Genomic DNA, 20,455 nt, shown 5'->3' with positions numbered 1-20,455 from the left:
CAGAAAGGACAGAACTGCTACATAAACAAGAGAAATCAGACCCCTTTTTACAGGCGGGGACTACAGTACATATAGTTTTCTTCATTAATTTAATTTTTATCCATATCCATCATATAGTTTATCCATATATTTAAGATGAGCATGTACTTTTTCTGAATGAAGCTCTCACTTTTCATCTGCTTTCTGCGATATCTATTGTAAACTCATTCTTCTTTCTAGGGAGGCAGGGAACCAACTGGCAGTGTGAGATAAAGTGTCCAGGAGACAACAGCCATCTTAAAAATGGTTCAAGATACGAAATGCTTGGGAATTTCAGCATAAGCAGATCTTTATTTTCAGCTTTGCAAGTTATGGCGCTGGAAATAACTTCACCTCCTCATTCCTTTTCATGAGGTTAGGTACTGTAAAATATGTTGCCTTGGCAATAGGATCATTCCTTTGTACTGACACTGTCCAAGGGACAAAGACTACTTATGTAAGAAAACCCTACAAAGACTCAATTCCACCCTGGTTTTAATTACAACTTTCTTCAAACCACTGACTGTTTCTATGTCAGGTGCTGATTTGGCACTATTGAGGAAACAACCAATAAACTTCACAATCAATCTGCAGTTAGTACTCAATCCAGCTCACCCTGCTTGTTGTTTTCTTCCTTTGTACATTTTCTCATACAAAGTAGCAATAAATTGAAGACATGTGGTAAACTAGAGTAGCCTTAACCAGTCACATGCGGTCTCTCTCCAGTCCCCTCACTGAGCAGAATTACATCAGTCCATCTACTTTCACATAGGTAGCCAGAACACCTTTAACAAAATCCAGTGCATAACTTACTGTCTTCAAATGACTGAAGAAGGATGATGCTAGTTTTGGCTGACAAAACATTTTTGGTGCCAGTTCTTTCTTCACATATCTGGGTACTTTAGTCCTTCATACTAATTTTTACTCCAGCCTATTCCTTCTGCCCAGGGGGTCAGAACCCCAGGGTTTACCACATCTTCCTGTGGCACTCTTCTAACTCTCCCTCTGTCCTCAACACTCACATCACCTCCCTGCAGTTTGTAACTCGAAGCCTTTGGTGTCACCACCCTCGCATTCCAAGTTTCCTGATGCTGCAACACTTTGCAATTTGCTGGCATCACAGTGCAGCCTGACCCAAAACAGATCTGCCTTTTTAACCCCTTCCCTTTCCAAAAGGTGACCTTAGCTGTGTGCCACATGGGGAACTTCAGCAATTCAGTTCTTTTGGGTAGAATGTCTGTATGTGGTTCCAACAACATGCTGCAAAGTTTACAAGCAAAGATATGAGGGCATTGTTCAATGATTCCTGCCCCTGCACAAACTCAATAACCTCAGTCACACCTGCAGCCCCACTCTTACAGTTCCTGAGCAAAATGCCCACTGCATCAAGGCTAACTGGCAAATATCTGCTGTAAATTCCTTTCTGGAGGGTACACCCTCCTTTTCCCATTGGTAATTCTGGTTTGGGATACAGTTTTTCTGGTAAAATTACAGGTGAGATAGGTTTAGCTTCCTTAGTTTCTCTGTGAAGATCTGGTACTTTCTTGCTGTAGAGGTGAAATCTAGAAGCAAATCTTGGGACATTTGCTCTCTCTGATAATCAGAGCAGCCTATTTATGATTTCCATAAAAACATCATTTGAAGCAGAATGCTTTCCTGTATTTCCATGAAAAAAGAAAAGCAGCAAAATACTTCATTTCAGACTATATGTACCACAAGGTCCTTATGGTACTGACTACCACCATGTCAACAAGACCTTTTCAAAGCGTGGCTTACAGCAGACTCAGTATTTATCTGAGCTTTTCATGCTTGCCTTCTCAACTAACCTCTAAGTAGTCCAAAGACCAGATTTTTTTCCCTACTAAACAGTCCCTTGCCCTGAATCTTTACCAGGGAAACATTAATTTTCCACGACCAAGGAAAAAGGATATAATGTGCACATAAAATGGCCAAGCTCCTTCCCGTAAGTGTATACACTGGGATAGTTTTACTAACAAACAAGGGATTTCGAAATATTTATCTGCAGGGATGGAATAAAGGATCCAACATGTTTTTCCTGTTAATATTATTTGTAATGCTCAGAGCGCTTCAGCACAAGGTCCTGTATGACCAGAGCAATTAGATGTTCCTGCTGCCAGAAGGTAGCAAACGAAGTAAAACAACAAGACTGGTAAAAATAAAGACAATGTTTGATAAAAACCAACAAAGCAACCACTGACTGCTAAAACAAAAGCCAGAACGGGAACCTGAAACTAAATTAATCCATCTATATCTAAGTCACATTTCAAAACAGCTAAGTGTGCCTAAGTATACCAAATGAAACAACATTATAGAACCACAGAGTAATTTGGGTTGGAAGGGACCTTTAAAGGCTATGTAGTCCACATCCCCTTAAATGAGCAGGGACATCTTTAGCTAGTCCAGGTTGATCAGGGCCCCATTCAGCCTGGCCTTGAACATTTCCGGGGATGGGGCAGTCCCAGCTCCTCTGGGCAATTTGTGCAAATGCCTCAAAACCCTTACAGTAAACAATTTCTTCCTTATATCTAGTCTACATTCTTTTAGTTTAAAACCATTAGCCCTTGTCCTCTTGCAGCAGGCCAGCCTGAAGTTTGTAAGCATCAATCTTATAAGCCCCTTTTAAGTTCTGAAAGGCCACAGTGAGGTGTCCCTGGAGCCTTCTCTTCTGACCAACCCCAACTCTTTCAGTCTTCACAGGAGAAGTGCTTCAGCCTTCTGATCAGTATGATGTCTGATCATATGAGTTATGGTCCATAAAGTTGAGAGGTGTGGGAAGAGAGACTGACAGTGAAGAATGAGGCAAAAGAAGTGGTTGAGTACCTCAGCCTTCTCCTCATCTGCTGTGACCAGCTTGCCAGCCATGCTTATCTGGGGGTTAAATCTACCAGGCATTACTTTTCATTTACCAAATGGCACAATCCCCTGGGCAACCAAGCTTCAGTCAAGTCTGTGGGTGTTACATACTGTCCCTTTGCAAGAGAGCTACAATGAGGGGACTCCTGCACCAGAGATGCAGCAATCCAGGGACCTTCTGCGCTGCTCCACCCCTGATGAAAACAGAGCAAAGAGAAGAGGCAGTCCTGAGCCACTACAGAGACTAAGGACACACACAGCTACTGCAGGAACATCCACACAGACAAGGTTTTCAAGCAACCAATGATTTTAACTTGATTAGTAGATTTTTTCCAACTATGTAACTCAGTGCAGTCGTTTGTCACTGAGCTCTAGGGAGCCATCCAGAGGGAAAAAAAGAAGCATTTTGCCACTGCAGCCTGCCACCTGGGCAGCCAGCATCTCTCAGCACTTGTGCTGTTGTATAAATTACATCCCTCCCAGCTTGGTCAAGTATGTCTATCATTCAGCACATATGTAATCTTTGCTATTTTATTGTCTCATTGATGGAAGAATTAGCTGCACAGTGGGAAACACATTAAGAAAGGACTACCAATTATTTTGCCTTGTTACTAACTTCTTTAATCCCCTGTAATCTCTTCTAAGGGGGGATTCATATCTACTCAAATCACTTCACAGGAGACATATATAATGTAATAGAAGCCCTACACACCAAAGCAAACAAACTCAGCTTCTGGTACTCCAGAGTATCAAATGCACCAGCCATTGCTGAAGGACAGATCATAATTTGCAAACAGTATGCAATAGGCTGTCCAAACTAACCCCAGTTACTTGATCCATTCAGTTGGGAAAGTTATCATCATCTAGGCCATGACCTCTGATCTTCCAGTAACGAGGCAATCACTGCCTAATAAGAGATACCTGGTTTTGTTCTAAGCACCTTGTGGTGTGCCCACCTACACAGCAAGAATTTATCCATTTCAGAAGCTGGTATTAAATACCAGCTGTGAAGCTATTCAAAAGCTTTCTACTGGTTTGGAGATATAATTTGTGGATCTTGATGCTGCAGCAATTACTGCACAGGACCCCCAATCACATAGGAGAACTACCAAGAAATAAACATTTTAAATTTTGGTTTTGGTGAGTTTTGTTTGTTTGTTTATTTCGTTTTGCTTTTTCTATATTGACATAGTGAACTGAAGCTGCTGATCACTTTTGCAGCTCAGATGGAGAAAAAAAAGAAAGATTCAACCCAGAGAAGCTAGAGGTCATAGAAGAGGTAAGGGAAATACTAAGGCAGTGCCATGTAGCTCTTGATAAATGAACTTAGAATGCAGAGCAATTTTTGCTTTTGGTTGTTCCCACTATCCCAACTTTAAAGATTTATCTGATCTTTCTTTCTTCTGAGTTATCTATACCCCTTTGTCCAAAAGTGTCCTACTGCAGCCTTCTCAGCCTACTGTTTCAAGCTGGTGTTACTGTGATGAACACTCCTGAGAATGGCCTTCAGTTATCACTCACATTTGACTTGGGCATTATTATACTAGACCATTAGTCTGGTTGAGCTGCTCATGTCAGTATAAAAATGTATATTCTTTAAATGACACAGTTTTAATCCACTTCTCAATGCAATTTCAGAAGTTTCTAATATACAACACTTTAGTTGGTAAAATCGCCTTACTTGTAGGACATCTGCTGTGCAACATAAAAAATGAATTAGATCTGTCAAGGAACTTTATAATGCTCATTTTGACCCGTATCAGCCAACACATACTGACTTTCCAATTAAAGATGAAGACATTTTCTGAAGTTGTGATTAGATAAAGCCTGAGCTGTTTTAGAGACACTTGGGAGAAGAAGTGTTTATAAGGGTTTGTCCACTGTGGACAGTTTAGGGCAAAACCACATATAATTTATCCACCTGTTGCAAATGGATCCATCAACACCAGTAAGAATGATTAGCATTTTAACAAAAATCCATCAGATTTAACCAAAGTAATGAAAGACAGTCAAAATACATTAAAAAATACATAGAAATCCTTCACTGCAAGCAAGGCTTCTTTCAACAAAACTCAGCAGCTAAAGTATTTCTGTTTCTCACTACCTATGTATGCATGACTTCATGCCCCTCAAATCTTAAGACTTATGATGCAATAAGAAATAATTTATCAGCTCAGTATCTGTGCAGATCTACATAATATTAATTAGAGTATGCTTTGCAATAAAGATCCAGGGTCTATAGTCTTAATTCTGTCTGGAGAGGAATAATTACAAATTTTACTCCAGTGCATCAGCGTGCAGTAACCATAGAGCAGCTAAAGGGGGTAAAATCCCTGGGACTCTGAGGTTGTTCACTCTTTGGTGGCTATATTGTTTTCACCAAGAGTGACTAGGGATCACATTGTTTTCTAGAATTCACAAAAATGTTACCCAAAAGTCAGTTTATCTCTCTTAAAAATAATATATCACCAACTTTACAATGCTTGTGGAATTTTGTGAAATGCTTACCACAACAGCTCTGGGATCGATTTAGGATTTAGAGCACTACTAAATGCCAATGCAGACAAATACAAGATGATTTGGGACTCTTCATAAAAAATAGTGCTATTTATACACTTAGCTGCCTCTGCTATTTAATGGTAGAGCTGCTGACCTCATATGCAAAACCAAACCATTATGATTGTGGCATCAATTCATTAATCAAAATGACAGAGGGGCTCACGATCAAATGAGAGAGGTTCCTCTACTTTTTATGACAGTAGTGCCTGTGATACAGCCATACTGGATCCATCTGTGATTGAACTGGAAACCAGCTATTTTCTATACTCAATGGAATTCTGATTTATGATGTGCTTGAAATTACTGTGGATTTCTATTAAAGACAAACACTTCGTGGTAAGGTACCATACTTACCTGTAATTTAGTTATGTAACAGTAGTATCCTCTATAGACCCCACATCCTTTGGGGTTTTATGTTTTTCAGATATGCAACTTTCAGAGCCAACTAGGCATTTTTTAAGAGTTTGGCCTTTTTCCTGAGGCCCTAAGCAAACCTCAAGCCATGAAGGAGCAGAGATTTTATACAGGTCTGCACAGACTCAATCAGCAGTTTCCTTTCCACTGACATCCACAGGAAGCCAGCATGTATGGAAAGATGGGGGCATGCAGACATCAACAATTACAGACAGGCCACTTTTCCCACATTTGGAAATGTACAGCTCAAGGCTAACTATTTAGTCAGTGTCTTTAGTGAATGAGAAACCTCTACTAGTTGGCAGATTTTCTCTTTGAAAAGTTTATTAATTTATTCTATTACTCAGCATAGGCAATGGTAAAGTAAAGGTTGCAGGATGACAAAAAAAGGGCCAAAGAAAATGACATTTTAGGTGAAGCTGTAATGTTCAAATGTGAGAAGAATATTTCTAGCTGGCAAGCATACCTCTTTAAAATATGCTTTGAGCCTCAAATATTTTAGGGATACTCACTAATCCAGCCACTAAAATAACACTTGGAAGAGTGACACACAAGCTCATACAGACTCATACATCCACTTAGCTTACTTACACATTCTGAAGATGACAGGGTCTACTGTGAAAAGAAGACATTTATGTTCCAAGATTCTGGTTAGTTTCACTTGTGCACTTCTGGACTGCTTGTAGAGACTTATTTATAACTTGGTCTTTGGAAACACACCCCCTGGTATCATCTCTTATGGCTGAGGATTCTTTACAGGACAAAAATTACTGACTCAGGATCTATCTAGAAAAAGAAACTGCAAATTTAGGGAAGTAAGGTACAAAAAGGTAACTTACCCTTCCTCAATTGTAACAGAATTCATGATGATACAGTTTGTTATCTTAACTTTGTCTTTTATGGTACACATGCTGCCGATGATGGAGTGTTTGATAGATGTCTTCTCTCCAATTTGTGTGGATGACCCAATGATACTGTCTGACCCAACCTAGGGAAGAAAAGAACAGAAACTAGCAAAAGTACATGGAGCTCTCTGATACATGTTCTCCATACACCTCTCCCAAAGCACGTTTCAAGCACTCATCAATAAAGTTTACCTGGCTCTACCCTGAGGGATCCTTGGCAGAGGAAAGACCTGAAAATTTAGGGCCCACCCCATAGGCAGACAGACAGTCTTCCCAGGTCTGTTAGCCTGGTAAAACTCCTAAAAAAATCCAGTGGATCTGGATTTGTAGGCACGTTCCTGCTGGTACTCACTGGTTTCACTCAGGTTTGCCCTGTGAGACCTGTTAAAGGGAGGTTTGAAGCTGGCATTCAACCAAAACACATTAGCAAGAAGCAAAGCTAAAATACTGATCCTTTCTAGGTTTGGTGTCCTTAGGGAGGCAAACTGCTCAACTACCAGGAACTGCCATGAGGGAACAAGAGGCTGCAGTGTCTGACTTGGGAGTAAGATAGACTTTTTACCAACCATTTCAAAAGAGAGAGACTGAAAGGCAGGAACCCATGGGTGAGCCTACACAAAACTCTGGGCTGCATCACCTACGTTCCACCATTCCACACTTCAGAACTTGGTTTCACTTCCAACAATGGGACTGAATTTTAGTAAGCAGTTCTTGAAACAAATGGCTGCAGACTACTGAAAGAACAGAGATGGGAAAAGGCAACACTTACCATGCCTCTATCAGTGATCTGTGCAGACCCATGAACCAATGACTCTTCGAGTCCCAGATTAAGCAATAATTTGGGAACCTACATGAAAAACCCACATCACAAATTAACATGATAGTGCTGTACCCACAAGTTACATAAACAGCTCAAAGATGGCTTTGGTTTCCATTGCACAAGTGTATTTGCCACAAACATTTTAAATTATGGGGAAAGGTAGGTCACTGCATTTCAAATGTCCACCAGCTGTGTGTGATTTATCATCTCCCACTTTTGTAAAGGAGACAGGTACAGTGCTACCACAGTGCACTACATGTCTCCTTTCAACTCAACTTCCCACCTGTGGAGAAGCAGTGGATCAGCAACAGCAAGCAGGCTGGCTCCAGCTGAGCACAGTGACATCCTGTATGTCACCACAATGTCCAGCATGTGCCATTCCTAATGCAGCTCAGTGTGTTTTACACTGTCCAGTAAAGCAAGGGAGGGAAGCAAGTAATAACAAATATAAACCAGTAAACTGGCATAAAAAGATGACTGTGTCTAGCCCACTCCATAAGATAGTACTCTGAGGCGTGGGCAACAAAATTGTATTTCAGATGTTAAAGCAGAAAGAAACTAAAGTTGATCGAGTGGCTATTCCAGACGATGGAAAGCTGCACAAGAAAAGGCTCTCGACAGGGAGAAGGCAGGTTTCAGATAAGCAGACAGAGCAGCAGCAGTAATAGAGACACAGCCCATGAGGTAGCCAAGAACAAACCCATGGAGAGCAATTCTGAACTGGCTCCTGAAAGGAAGGGGAGCTAGCATTGTAGGAGGATGGGATATCACTCCATCATTCCTCTTTTTGTGGGTGAAAGAGCAGCCTGAGGCATTCTGCATCTCCTGGCTGAAGCCAAGGTCACACAGCACAGAAGAAGTGACGACAGCAGGGATGGGGATGTCAGGGAGGTGGAAGCCTTGCAGCAATGCACAGACACAGTGCTACAGTTACGGGCAGAGGTGATGCTATGTATGATGCCTCTTGGTAGGACAGAGAGACAGGGATGTATGAGGGCTAAGAGGTCTCTGTCACAGCAAATTGTATGGCTGAATGACAGGCAACATGTGCTGGGGCTGGTGTGGAGCTCTGCACATGCTGCTTGGCGATCCACGATGTGGGCACTCACTGTCCATCTGGGAGGTCATCTGGAGTCTCAGCACAGTGATGGTGAAACTGAGTTTGCCTCAAGGGAGGAAGCAGCAATCATTAAGTCTTCATTTTCTCTACCCAAGCACCTATTTTTACAAAACTCTTAGAAAAGCTTATCTCCGAGATCTCTATTGCTCTGTTAAATTTGGCTGAATGTTGCCAGCAATTTCCAAAGTTGCTATTAAGGAACTGCTACACAGTACAATTGTGTAAAATTATTTCCTTAGAAAGCTGGGATAACAAGAGCTGATGGCTAAGGAGTGAACCTCAAAAAGCAAATCCCACAGATCTGAAGAAGATGGGATCAGATGAGCTCACATTTCTGAGCTATCATTTCAATTTGCCTGTTGCCTCAGTAGACATTTTCACATCTGTAGCTCTTTATATCTTGAAGTTGGCCCTTCCTACTAGACTTGGATTTTGTTTATTTTTTAAAAAGCAAGAGTAGATTAGATCCTTCAGTTCAAGGTGCAGGCACTACAGAAAACCACCAGGTTACCAGAACACCACAAACTAGGCAAATCTGCTTGGATGATGCTGGCTGGGTGAAGAGACGTCCCAACATGTCACCTGACACAAAGATCCAGGACAGGAACACACACTAAAGCATACCTACAGCATAGGTTGGAAAGATTCCTACTATCCAGTGTTGATCTGCAGGAAGGGAAAAAAATGAAGAAAGGCTCTTGACCTCCCCAGTGGAAAGGTGGTGGGGTGAAATAAATAAAGGATTTTACTGGCCAGAGCAAAGGCCTTATTAGAATCAGTCAGTGGTAGTGCAGCCTGAGGGGTAACCCACGAAAGCTACAAGCTCAAGCATTTTGCTCTGAAAAGAAAGGTTAGACTGGGGACAGGAGTCAGAGGGAGTGCCTGGGTCAAGGGAAGGTTTAAGATGTGTTTGGATTTAATTCATCTTACAAAGAAACTATTTCCTGCTATTGAAGATAACTCCCTCCTGAACCCACCTGCCCACACACAGGCTGCAGGCATCCAGAAACCCAGCTGGAAGTGAAATGATGTGAGCAGTGTTTCCTCACCAGAAGGGCAATGGGTTAGGATGCCATTCCTTCCCACAGCTACTGGACTGGACTGCTACTGCTATGTGAGTCTGTCCTTTGGGATCTCAAAGTTATAGGTCCTGACTTTGCAGCAAAGGGATCAGAATCTGGTCTGTGAAGGCCAAGATAAGAGCAAACTAAACACCCAAAATCTTCCTTAGAGACCAACAAAACAGGTAACCCTGCACCCCTCCCCCCCAATCAAATTAAATGTGCATCTTTTATGAGGATTAGCAAGAGAAACAAAATGCAGTGGCACTGAAAAAAGGAACTGCTTTCTCACAACTCCTCATTAAGCTCCATTTTATGTTTTACCTCCACATAGTTTCCTTAGAAATTTTACCATCCTGAAACAGTTCAAAATTCAAAGAAAATCCTTTCCATCGTTCAAGGCCCCAATGTGACTTCAAAACACTAATTCTTTGTACCACCCAGGAGCAAACATATTTCCTGAACTAACCAAAATGTAGAATATTTAGGTTAAAAAAAAACCCAACCAAAAACAAAAAACCAACACAAAAAATCCCACATGGAGTCTGACTGGCTTAACTCAATAACTTTTTACTGAAGTGGCTGCTGCCAAATGTACACGCACACTTCCCTTAGCAAGTGGTATTCTCCCTTAACCCTTTGGGCACACTTGCTCCTGCTATTTTTGGGGAAGTTTTCTCTGACAGCAGCGCTGCCTCTTTTCCTCATCTCCCTAAGCACAAAGCAAATCACTTTATTTCTATGTTCCTCTACAAACATCAAGGAGAGAGAGCTCCAGTGTGTAAACTCATGATGCCATTCTGCAATTCTGATTTGCATGAATTAATCCATTAATGTTGTCAAAAAAAAAGCAATTCAGTCTGAGAGCAAATGCAAGGCAGTGACCACTTCCAGAATTCTCAATACAAATTTATCACCTTTCCAGCCCCACTTCCAGAAATACTGAGTCTTTCCTTACTGGTCTTTCAAAACTAGAGGAAACTGTCCATTCATGACAACAACGAAGTTCATCACTAGCAGAGCAAAGTACAGAGAGCTTGTACATTGCATTAGCCAGTGTAGTAAAAAACTCCCCACAACCCTGCCCCACAAAGATATTAAGAGCTTTTAATCACCAGCTTGTTAGGTAGTACAGGATTTCCCTAATTCTCATCTGTTATTTTTTTTCTTTTATGAATTCTCAGTAGTGTGAAAGTGAAAGCTGCAACAGATACTAACTCAGATCAAGAGTTCACCTCTGTGTGTACCTGGAGTCACACAGTAGGAAAACCAGTTCATAAAAGAATCCTTTTATAATGGAAATCATTAGGCAAATTACATGAAAGGGTAGTTTACATCGCTCTTCAAATTGTTAATAATCTTTGCTATTATCACAAACAAACATCTGCTAGGAAGAGTCCAGTCAGAACTGACCTTGCTTTTAGGACATGGAGGACATTGATTAAATGAGCTATCAAAGTTACTTCCATTCTTATTTTCCACACTTTGTGGCTCTTTTGCTGCAGGTCTTGCTGCTCCCAAAAACCCACAAGAGTGTGTAGGGTGAGGGTTTTCTCAGCTAAATCAAATCTAGAGTAAATCAGTGACAGAACTGTTTCCTGGCCTCACGTCCTATCCAGCCAGCAGCAGGGTGATGTGTGCCTGGATAACGTGGCTCTGGTTCAATTCCCACATTCTCCTCAGCTGTATCACAGGGAGTCACTCCTGCAGGGTGAAATGTCCTGTAAGCTACTGCTGGATTCCCAGGTGGAACCTCTGTATTTTCCTCACCTGTCTGTTGGCTTCAATGTACAGCCCAAGAGTATTCACTCGGTAGCACAGCCCCTCCTTCATGATATGGACGTAGCAGCGCACCTTCCCTTCGTGGAGAGTCTCATTCATATCTCCTCTGTGATCATTCCAACAAGAGTTATCTGGAGCAGGTTTCAGCAAGCTATTATCTTCCTTTATGAAACTATAAATGTCTGGAGAACACACACATGCATGAAGTTAGACAGGATTTAATGAAATACCTTCTGAAGAGGAATACTATTAAAATACTGTTGGTAAAGGGAAATCTTCACCTCACCTCATCTCCATGGCTAGATACTCAGCAATCATTAACAGATTTTATCACATGTAGTGAGTAAGTGCTTATTTTTATTCTGCAGGTGTGAATTAAGGAATCAGGACAGATGCAATGTTTTGCCCAAGGTCACACAAGGAGACAGCAGAAATACTAGAAATAAAATCCAGAATCTGAGATCCTGTCAAGTTCCCAGTACAGGGTGGTTAAGGTTTAGTCTGTGTCCTACCCAATTTTAGGAACTCCCTCCTAAAATTACATTTTCAACAATGAATCTAACTTTTTTTCCAGAAAAAAAATCCAAACAAACTAGAGCTCCTAGCTGATTTTCTAATTTTGGTTTACACCAAAATAAGGGAGGACAAAAAATGTATAAAGTACACAATAGTATTTGAAAAAGAAATCTACTAGAATATTTGCTAGGGAAAAAAAGCTGAATCTCTAAAATAGTGTTTCAGGCTAGTTCTGTACTCTACTCCATAGCTCAGCTGTAGCATAAGGGCTTTAAAACTTCCATAAACCCAAATCTTTGATATTGTACTGACCTAGGGATGCTTGCTCTTTTTTCTTTTGGTCCTCTTCTTTGTTGTCTAGTCCTTGCTGCAATGATGCAGGAGAAGAAAACTGTTTCCTAACCAGATGTGGAATCAGTTCACTCCGGAGAGATGTGATTGTCCTGGAGAAAGAGACGCATGAGGTCTGTGAATGCTAAAACTTATGTCTTCATTTTCTTTGCATAACATCATCAGACATTTTGCACACTTCATGAGGACAAATCAAAATGGCAAGAGACATTAAGACAATGTCCACTAGTCACCTGCTTCCTTAATGCGTTAAAATATAAAGAAATATTCAAAATGAGGAAAAAGCTTCATTTTCAGAACTATGCCCCCTATAGTTTAACAGATGTGACTATAATTTAATATGTCATTATCCTACAATTCATATTGTGTGCAGATGGAATGCAGAAAGTACCAACATTGTAATGACAAAAACTGAAGTCACTTTATATGGCTTAAAAATGGCATCAATTGACTGGAAAAGAGAGAATAAAGCACCCACAGAGGGAAAATCTAAGCAGTTCCTCTTCTTTGTGATAAAAATATGGAAATGCTCAAGGATATATGAAATATCAGATCACTAAAGTAAAATTTTTATAATGCATTAATGATATTCCTGTTCAAATGACAGATCCAGAACATTCTAAAGACTCAATCCTTTAACAAGAGAAATTAAGACGTTTCAGTTTAGGTCCCAAAACCTTCATATTCTTTAGATGTTCCAATATTAAAGGTGTAACTGAACTGAAAGCTTCTAGAGGCTTCAGCTGACAATACACCCATTTTCCCCTTGTACAGAATTCAACTTTTATTGTATCCATTAGGAGTTTTATCCCAAATCACCTATGCCTTAAACAAGGGTCCCAATCACTAGTGTATCTCTACTCCTACACTGATTTATACATTGCAATGAATCAACAAAAAACTCTCCCAAAAGACAAATATCAATGTAGAAAGTCTACTGTACCATGGGATTATAACTCCGCAAATTTAATTTTGACTATGAGAAGAAAATTTTATTTTTCAATAAAGTATTTGGGAAAAAAACCAAATCAACAGTTTTTACAGTTGGAGTGCAGTCTTAAAATAGCTTTATTGTTGTTGTTTCATTATTTTAACAATCTCCATTTAGTTACTGAATTGTGGATTATTTAAAGTAGTACTTGGGAAAATCATGCGGAAAATGAACTCAAACTTGGCATGTGTAAGAGGAAGTGCTAAACTTCAGAGGAAGGGTTGGAGAACTAACACAGTGAGTTTGGCTAGAGGAGCTCGACAAATAACAACCCAGAAAGAAAGAGGAGTTGTTTAGAATGGAAGACAGCAAAACTAGGAACTAACTAACAGATTATATTACCAAAGGCAAGTACTAGAATGAGTACAGTGCAAATTATTTTGGTTGGCAAAATCTCTAGCAAACAGGGATCTTACACAGTTCAAACTTTAAGACCAGCTCAAAGCCCACCCAGGCCCCTGTTCAGGTCAATGATAGTGAAGCAGACCTAAGGACCAAAACAGTCTTTCCTGTCCCTAGATTTGAAGGGAAGATTCAGGTGTGATTGCCAGTTCAGCCCTATGAACAAATACAGAATGTTTCTTTTTCTTGACAAACTTTTTCTTCAGCCCTCAGTTCAGGTTGTGTCACATCCTCTCTCCTGCAGCCTACCTCTGAAACTTTGCTTTTATGTTTTATTACAGTCAAGGAAAAACTCTAGTCTTTAGTCTCTCTTCCTGCTCGAAAATAAGATTATAATCACCTTCAGATAGCTGTATTTCAGGAACTAACCAAGTGAAACACTGCATTCCCTAATCACCGAATTTCTGCCTGCTAACCACTCACAGGCGCGCTCAGCCGCGGCCGCGCCGCCCCGCGCTCCCACACACGTGGGGCTGTGCAGATGGGCAGTTTACTAGCTCCCAGTGTTTGCCTGCAGCTGTGCCATTCAGCAATGATTTCCTGCTTGGGTTTTATACTGCATCCAAAACCGACAATCCTCTGTTTCCCTCAGAGGCTGGCTATGGCATTTATAAGATATATTACCTATAAAATACCCAAGTATTTGGCAGTCTTAAATAGTCTGATGCAGAGGACAACACAACACGGTAGGAAATGAAAGCAGTGGAAAGGGGAAAAGACAAAGTTTTGCAGTTTTGCCTGGTTTTTGATGGTTTAATCTTTCTTGGCCAAACTCCTGAAGCTTTCCTGCAATTCTCTGAAGTGCCAGCCACATTCCTTTGCCAAAGGTGGAGCAAATCTCTGGGTCATCCATAAGATGTGGCTCAGAAACACATCCTCTTTACTGGAAAAGGAAAACCAGGAAGGTTCGCCTCTGCTTGCTGCTGAAGCAATTTATATGCAACATTAAAGGAATTTGCCTTTGGAAAGCAGTAAAAATACACAGTAAGGCCCTCTGTGAGAAAGATTTGGGAATTTTTTGCAACAGATCTTGCATACTAAGATATACAAAATGATAGCATGAGACTATTATCTGACTGTCAACAGCGGGAGAAACCAAAGATCTTGCTGGAACTAGGAAAGGAATTGAAGTCAAAGGAAACGCAGAGGGACTGAAGACCCTTAATCAAAAAAAGACAAAAATTAGCAGGAGTTTGGAAGAACCAACTGGCCTGTAACCTAGTCACAGAAGACAAACCAAAAAGGTTTCTGGTCTAGTGTATTTAAAATTCTTACAACCAAATCCCAAACTTCACATGCCTGTATTAAGAAGAAATAAACATAACACTGTATAAGCTGAAGAAAGCATCCTTTTTATTCTCTTCAGGTTTTAAAACTTGGAGCCCCCTGGTCTCTAAAGCTCGTTGTTTTCGTTAGCACCAAGAAGTGAAAATGAAATATGCACTGAGATCTACAGAAGGAAAAATCTCCTACAACCAGGAGAAAGAAAGTAAAAGGGTGAGTGGAAGGAGAGGAGGGCACACAAAATTTTGGCAGAAATCCAATTCTAAGCCAATGTGGAGTAAGCATGCTCTTGACACCTCAGAGCAAACTCCAGAGGGTAGAGAGCATAAACATGAACCTGCCTTTGAGAAACATTTGCCAAAATAAATATGTTTTCATAAAATCTAGCCCAAGTGACAGGCCCTTTTTCATGACTTTTCATTCCCTAAACTTTGATTTTTCAAGTTCTATCTGTCTGTTTCCACCTCAACAGAAAGTAGCAGGTTTTTAATGAAACCACCAAGAATGGAGAGTGCTGTTAGATGTCTTCTTGTAAATGAAGAGAGGGGGACACACTAATCCCTGAAGCACCTTATGTGGCTCCAGTATCCTGAGAACAAGAGTTGGCAGCAATTTTGAAAGAGGCTGATACTGATCACATTTTAAGCATGCAAAAAGAAGTATCATCCCTGCCATTCATGCAGCAGGTCACAACCACAGGGGATGTTGGCAAGAAACAGTGCATGAATGTGGGAAATGAAGACAACTGGGCAGTTGAAATTCATGGTGCAAGTGCAAGAAAAAAGTCGGAATTCAAGTGAAGATGAAATAGCTAAATATCAAAAGTACCCCCTGGAAAATTCAATATTAAATGTACCTAAGAGCTTAGAGCTTAACACATCAGTTACTTGCAGTCAGCTATGTGGATTGCAGACTCAGACTCACACAATATAAACTTAGAATATTCAAGGTCAATTTTATTTAAAACCTAAAACATTAAGGAACAAAAATGGTGACTTGGTCAGACAACTGTTATTTTACCAGCAAGACATAATTACACCTTTAGAATCCCTTTATCCCCGGTCCCTGTGCACTCTCTGTATTCCCAGTGTTTCTGAGATCTTTACATCTCATTAAAGGCACAGATAAGGTTCATGCTAAATTAAAAAGTCTTACTTGTGAAAGAACGTTGGGTGAAAACACCCTAGGTCAATAAGCTTAAAATTTAAACACAGCTATGCAGAGTGTTTCAGAGACTTTTAACTACAAATAAACTTAAAGCAGTCTACAACATGGCAGAATTAAGTTTGTATCTATGTATGTTGTATTGTATTACATTACATTATGACCCACAGAGGGCCAACTTTTACTTGTTGCTGAAAAGCAATTGCCTCTGGGATGAAGCTTATTGAAACTTCAGCAAGAAATGAAGAACAACGTAGCCAACTGAAACACAAGAAGAGTTTTGGGGGAAAAAACTCATACTGTCCCCTTAAAAAAAGACCCCAAAAAAGGACAAAAAATGATTTCACAATTATGCTTTAATGGGCTGTGATTTCTGTTCTTAGATATATGTATTGCTGGAGACTCTGTCATAAGACATGGAAAATAATGGTTCTGACCAATGATGATAAGGAAAGGAATCTCATAAAATATTTTACAATAGTACAAGAGTCTATTTGAATCTAAGTTTAGGTGACCTTGCACAAGTCTAGGTAACTGTAGGTGCTGTTTGGCTTGATCCACAGCAGGAATAGGAGCATCCACAGCAGAAACAGGAGCATCCACAGCTTCTGCTTCCTGCAGCTAATTCTCACCAGCTTCAGACACCCTGAACACAACTGTCAGTTCCATTTACCGGCTGTCATTCATTTTCATTTTCCATGTTTAATGTTAAACACCATAAAATAGTATTAATGAGTATTAGCATTCGAAAATCCTCCCTGTTTTATTAATCTGTGATGAAGCATGAAATCTACTGTTGCTGTCAGCACCCACCTGTGAAATCTGCTGTCACCCTCCATGGGTAGCTGCAGGGGGCTTTCCTTGCTATCACTGTCAGCACAATCAGCTACATCTACAGGTGCAGATAGTGTTTGTGATTCCCCACTACAAACAAGCAGATCATTAGCCCTTTCATATCTATTTGTATCCTTTTTTTTTTAATAGGCGAATGTTAGCTCTTGTACAGCTATGCAAGTGTACACTGGGTTAGCTCCATGGCCTTCAACAGAGATTCTTCAGATCACATCAAAAGAACATGAGGCTGTATTTCAGACTGGTGCTCATAATTAATGTTAGAAATGTATACATAAATACAACTAAACAAATCCTAAGGCAACTTACAGTTTTGGCCAGAAAGGAGTTGCATGCTTATACAGAACAATAAAGATGTAAGAAAAAGGGAGGGAAGAAAAAAAAAAAAAGAGGGTGCATTGGAAGAAAAAGAAAAGTTAATTCTGAACCCTGTAGGTACATAGTTCATGGTTCTCATCGTTTAAAGGATAAAGCCAAATAACATTTAAAAATTCCATGTAAGCTGGGAGCTCTCTTGTTGAATCTCAACGTTATTTTCTCCTGATCCTTTGATGGAGATTAAAAATTTCCATGTGAATACAAAGAAAGAAACAACAGTTACTCTGAGATTTTTTCCCTGAGCATTTAATGCTCCAAACTAGAGCAGCCAGCCACCATTCCCATCTCCTCCCCCCTCCTTCAAGAAAAAAAAAGTCAACTCACTTTGAAGAAAAGACAAAACAGACAAAACAGGGTCAGGGCAAGGGGGATTAGGGAAATGATATTTATATCATGGACCAAATTAAAATGTCAATGTAAGAGGCAGGCAAACAGCCCATGCCACATATATACACCAGGCATGTTTCCTCAAGGAAACAGGAAAGAGATTTGAAAAGAGTTAATGTAGTCCTGAGTTAATACCACCTGCCTCAGACTCAACACCACTTAAAAGACAGTGTTTGGGTCCATTTCCCACAACGCTGTTTTAACAAGCACAATGGAAAAAGGAATTACAGGACTTTTCCCCTTCTTCTCACCGATTCATTACTAAAAATGCTGGAATTTCTGAGATATGCTAAGAATGTGGATAAAGCAGAGAAGGACTACATTAAAAAGGAAAAAAAAATCAAGTGATAAATCTCTAGGGTGTGCCACATCTCTGCAGAAGGCTAATTCTGCCCTTACATCTTGCAATAATCCTTTTGCCTTTCTTTGGTGTAACCAAGACCAATTATAATAAAGGAAAACTCTAAAGTAACCAGGCAAGCCAATAAGTTACTAGGCAATTGATTGTGCCTAATTCAATAACCTGCAGCACTTGTCACAGCACTAAACATCTGCTTCATCTTGCTATGTTCTATTTCTCCTGTTCTACTCTCAAAATTTGGACCACAAAAAGAGCAAATACATTTCTCATACCCTGCCATAATTTCATATTAATTGTCAGTGTCTCTTAGTTTTGAAGTTAAAAGCCTAGGGAGAAGACAAGGAAACTTCGAGAAACGTTCTACTAAAAGGTAATTCCACATGACTGCATTTGTGCTTCATTTGTCTTTCCATACTATTTTCTAACTAAAACCTTCAAGCCTGACAGCAACATATTCCCAAAGCTCACAAGAACGTGCATGACTCATTCAAAAGCCATTACACAGCAAGCCAGTAAAACTGCACAGCTTTGCAGGCTCAAGTTTATGAATGACTTCCCAAAACTGCAGAATCACCACCAAAACCCCACATTCTGGATGATGGAGGGAAAGCAGAAGACACGCAAGTGACAGTCACAGGCACCATAACATGGACAGAAACCAGATCAAAGTATGAAAGGGATGGTATGGATGCAAACCACATAAAAGCCATTCTCAAGTTCCACCAAGTCTGGATGCAGTTAAAGGAGCAGGGATCTAACTTCCACTTCTGCCAAAAAGCCCTTTGGGAAACAAGGCAGCTTTCTGAAAAATTGACCACAGAAATTAAAACTCCTCAATTACATACTCAAATCCTTTGAAAGCGTGTGCACACTCAGCACAGGTCATCTAAGTAACCTTAACTCTGCCCACTTGCCAAACAGCCAGCAACACCCCACAGCTCCCAACTAACACAGCTTTTGCACAGGAATGCCAGCAAGTTTAGACATTTTTAGAACTTCTCTCTGACCAAAAGTCTCTGAGGCCATCGGAGGCCACCCAGGGTGTTTGGCAAGTTGTACACACTGCTGAGGAATGGATCTCATTCATTCCCAGACAGCATCCCATTCTTCTGAAACAAGCGCACCTGCAACAAATGGAACTCCTTGCCAGAACTCATCTTTCCCGTTTCTCTCCCACCTCCGCCTTTGCAGCCATCTGTGTCTGACTTACCAATTTTTTTCTAAGTGCCTTTGAAATTAGGCTCCTTTTCTGAAAAAGAAGCAGGCATTCTGACAATTTGCCTAAACAAACACATATATATGATGCATTTGATAAGGCTGACATGTATCCATAAACCGAGTTATGTAAACTTTAGGTGCATAATTATGTATTTAAACACTTCAGACTTGTATAAAACGCGTAAGTGTCAGAAAATCCAGACATGGCTGTAGCTTCACATGGGCAACCTCTTCCGCCCCACTCCACTACTGCATTACAGGCACTGGAGATGCCCACATGACTTTGCTCTTTCTCCATGCAGATACTATGTTTGGTGGTCTGCAATCAAACAGATCTATTCTCAGTTTGACTAATTTCTCTCAGCAGTCTGGGAAATAAACTGGAAGCTCTGATGTGCAATTCAATCCTGCTTCCACCTATACATGTACCATTTATACACCCTTCTCCCCAGCCATCCCTCTACCTTAACTCCTATCCTCTATACTCATTGCTAATCCTTGCTCCACCCCTCCCTGTAGGACAACTCTTCTGTTCTTTTTACCATGGTGTTTGCAACATGATCTTCTGTCTGTGATAACACTAAACTTTTTTTTTGTCTTCACTTTATTCTTTCTTGAAGAACTTTGAAAGCTTTTTGGCCAATGAATCCCATCTCCTCTTTTTCACGAGACAGCTTTTACTCATAATGTTCTTTCCAGGTGGTATTAATCCATAAAAGTTTGGTGTAAAATGTTGTGGGAGCTACAGTTCATCTCTGCATCTTTGATATAGGGGAAATATCACTCCTTCTCACCATTCAGCTCTTGGACTTCTTCAAAACCAGGAGCTTAACTAGACAGCATTCAGCATTTCCCATAGACTATTTAAAATGTTATACTTAATTTTTTTTTAGTTTTTTTTCACTTTAAGTAAAGAAATTCACAGTTGCTCCTCTTTGATTCAAGATTGTTCTAAGAACAATCCGTACCTCATGCTCTAGGCTCCTTATCACACTCAA

At 40.3% G+C, this 20,455-nt stretch overlaps 1 protein-coding gene across 1 annotated transcript in view; it reads right to left on the bottom strand.

The window, feature by feature from the left end:
- The window catches only part of EIF2B3 (eukaryotic translation initiation factor 2B subunit gamma), a 96,742-nt gene that overhangs the window by 17,742 nt on the left and 58,545 nt on the right, over window positions 1-20,455 (bottom strand). The window contains exons 6-9 of the mRNA XM_030953434.1: window positions 12,382-12,512; window positions 11,542-11,735; window positions 7,540-7,617; window positions 6,705-6,853 (exon numbers count right to left, since the gene is read on the bottom strand). Of these exons, the coding sequence (XP_030809294.1) occupies window positions 6,705-6,853; window positions 7,540-7,617; window positions 11,542-11,735; window positions 12,382-12,512 (552 nt within the window). The remainder of the gene's footprint in view (window positions 1-6,704; window positions 6,854-7,539; window positions 7,618-11,541; window positions 11,736-12,381; window positions 12,513-20,455) is intronic.

The sequence above is a fragment of the Camarhynchus parvulus genome, chromosome 8 (assembly GCF_901933205.1).
Source record: "Camarhynchus parvulus chromosome 8, STF_HiC, whole genome shotgun sequence".
NCBI classification, from domain to species: domain Eukaryota; kingdom Metazoa; phylum Chordata; class Aves; order Passeriformes; family Thraupidae; genus Camarhynchus; species Camarhynchus parvulus.
Note: the sequence above shows the minus strand (reverse complement) of the source record. Positions and strands in the feature narration are given on the sequence as shown.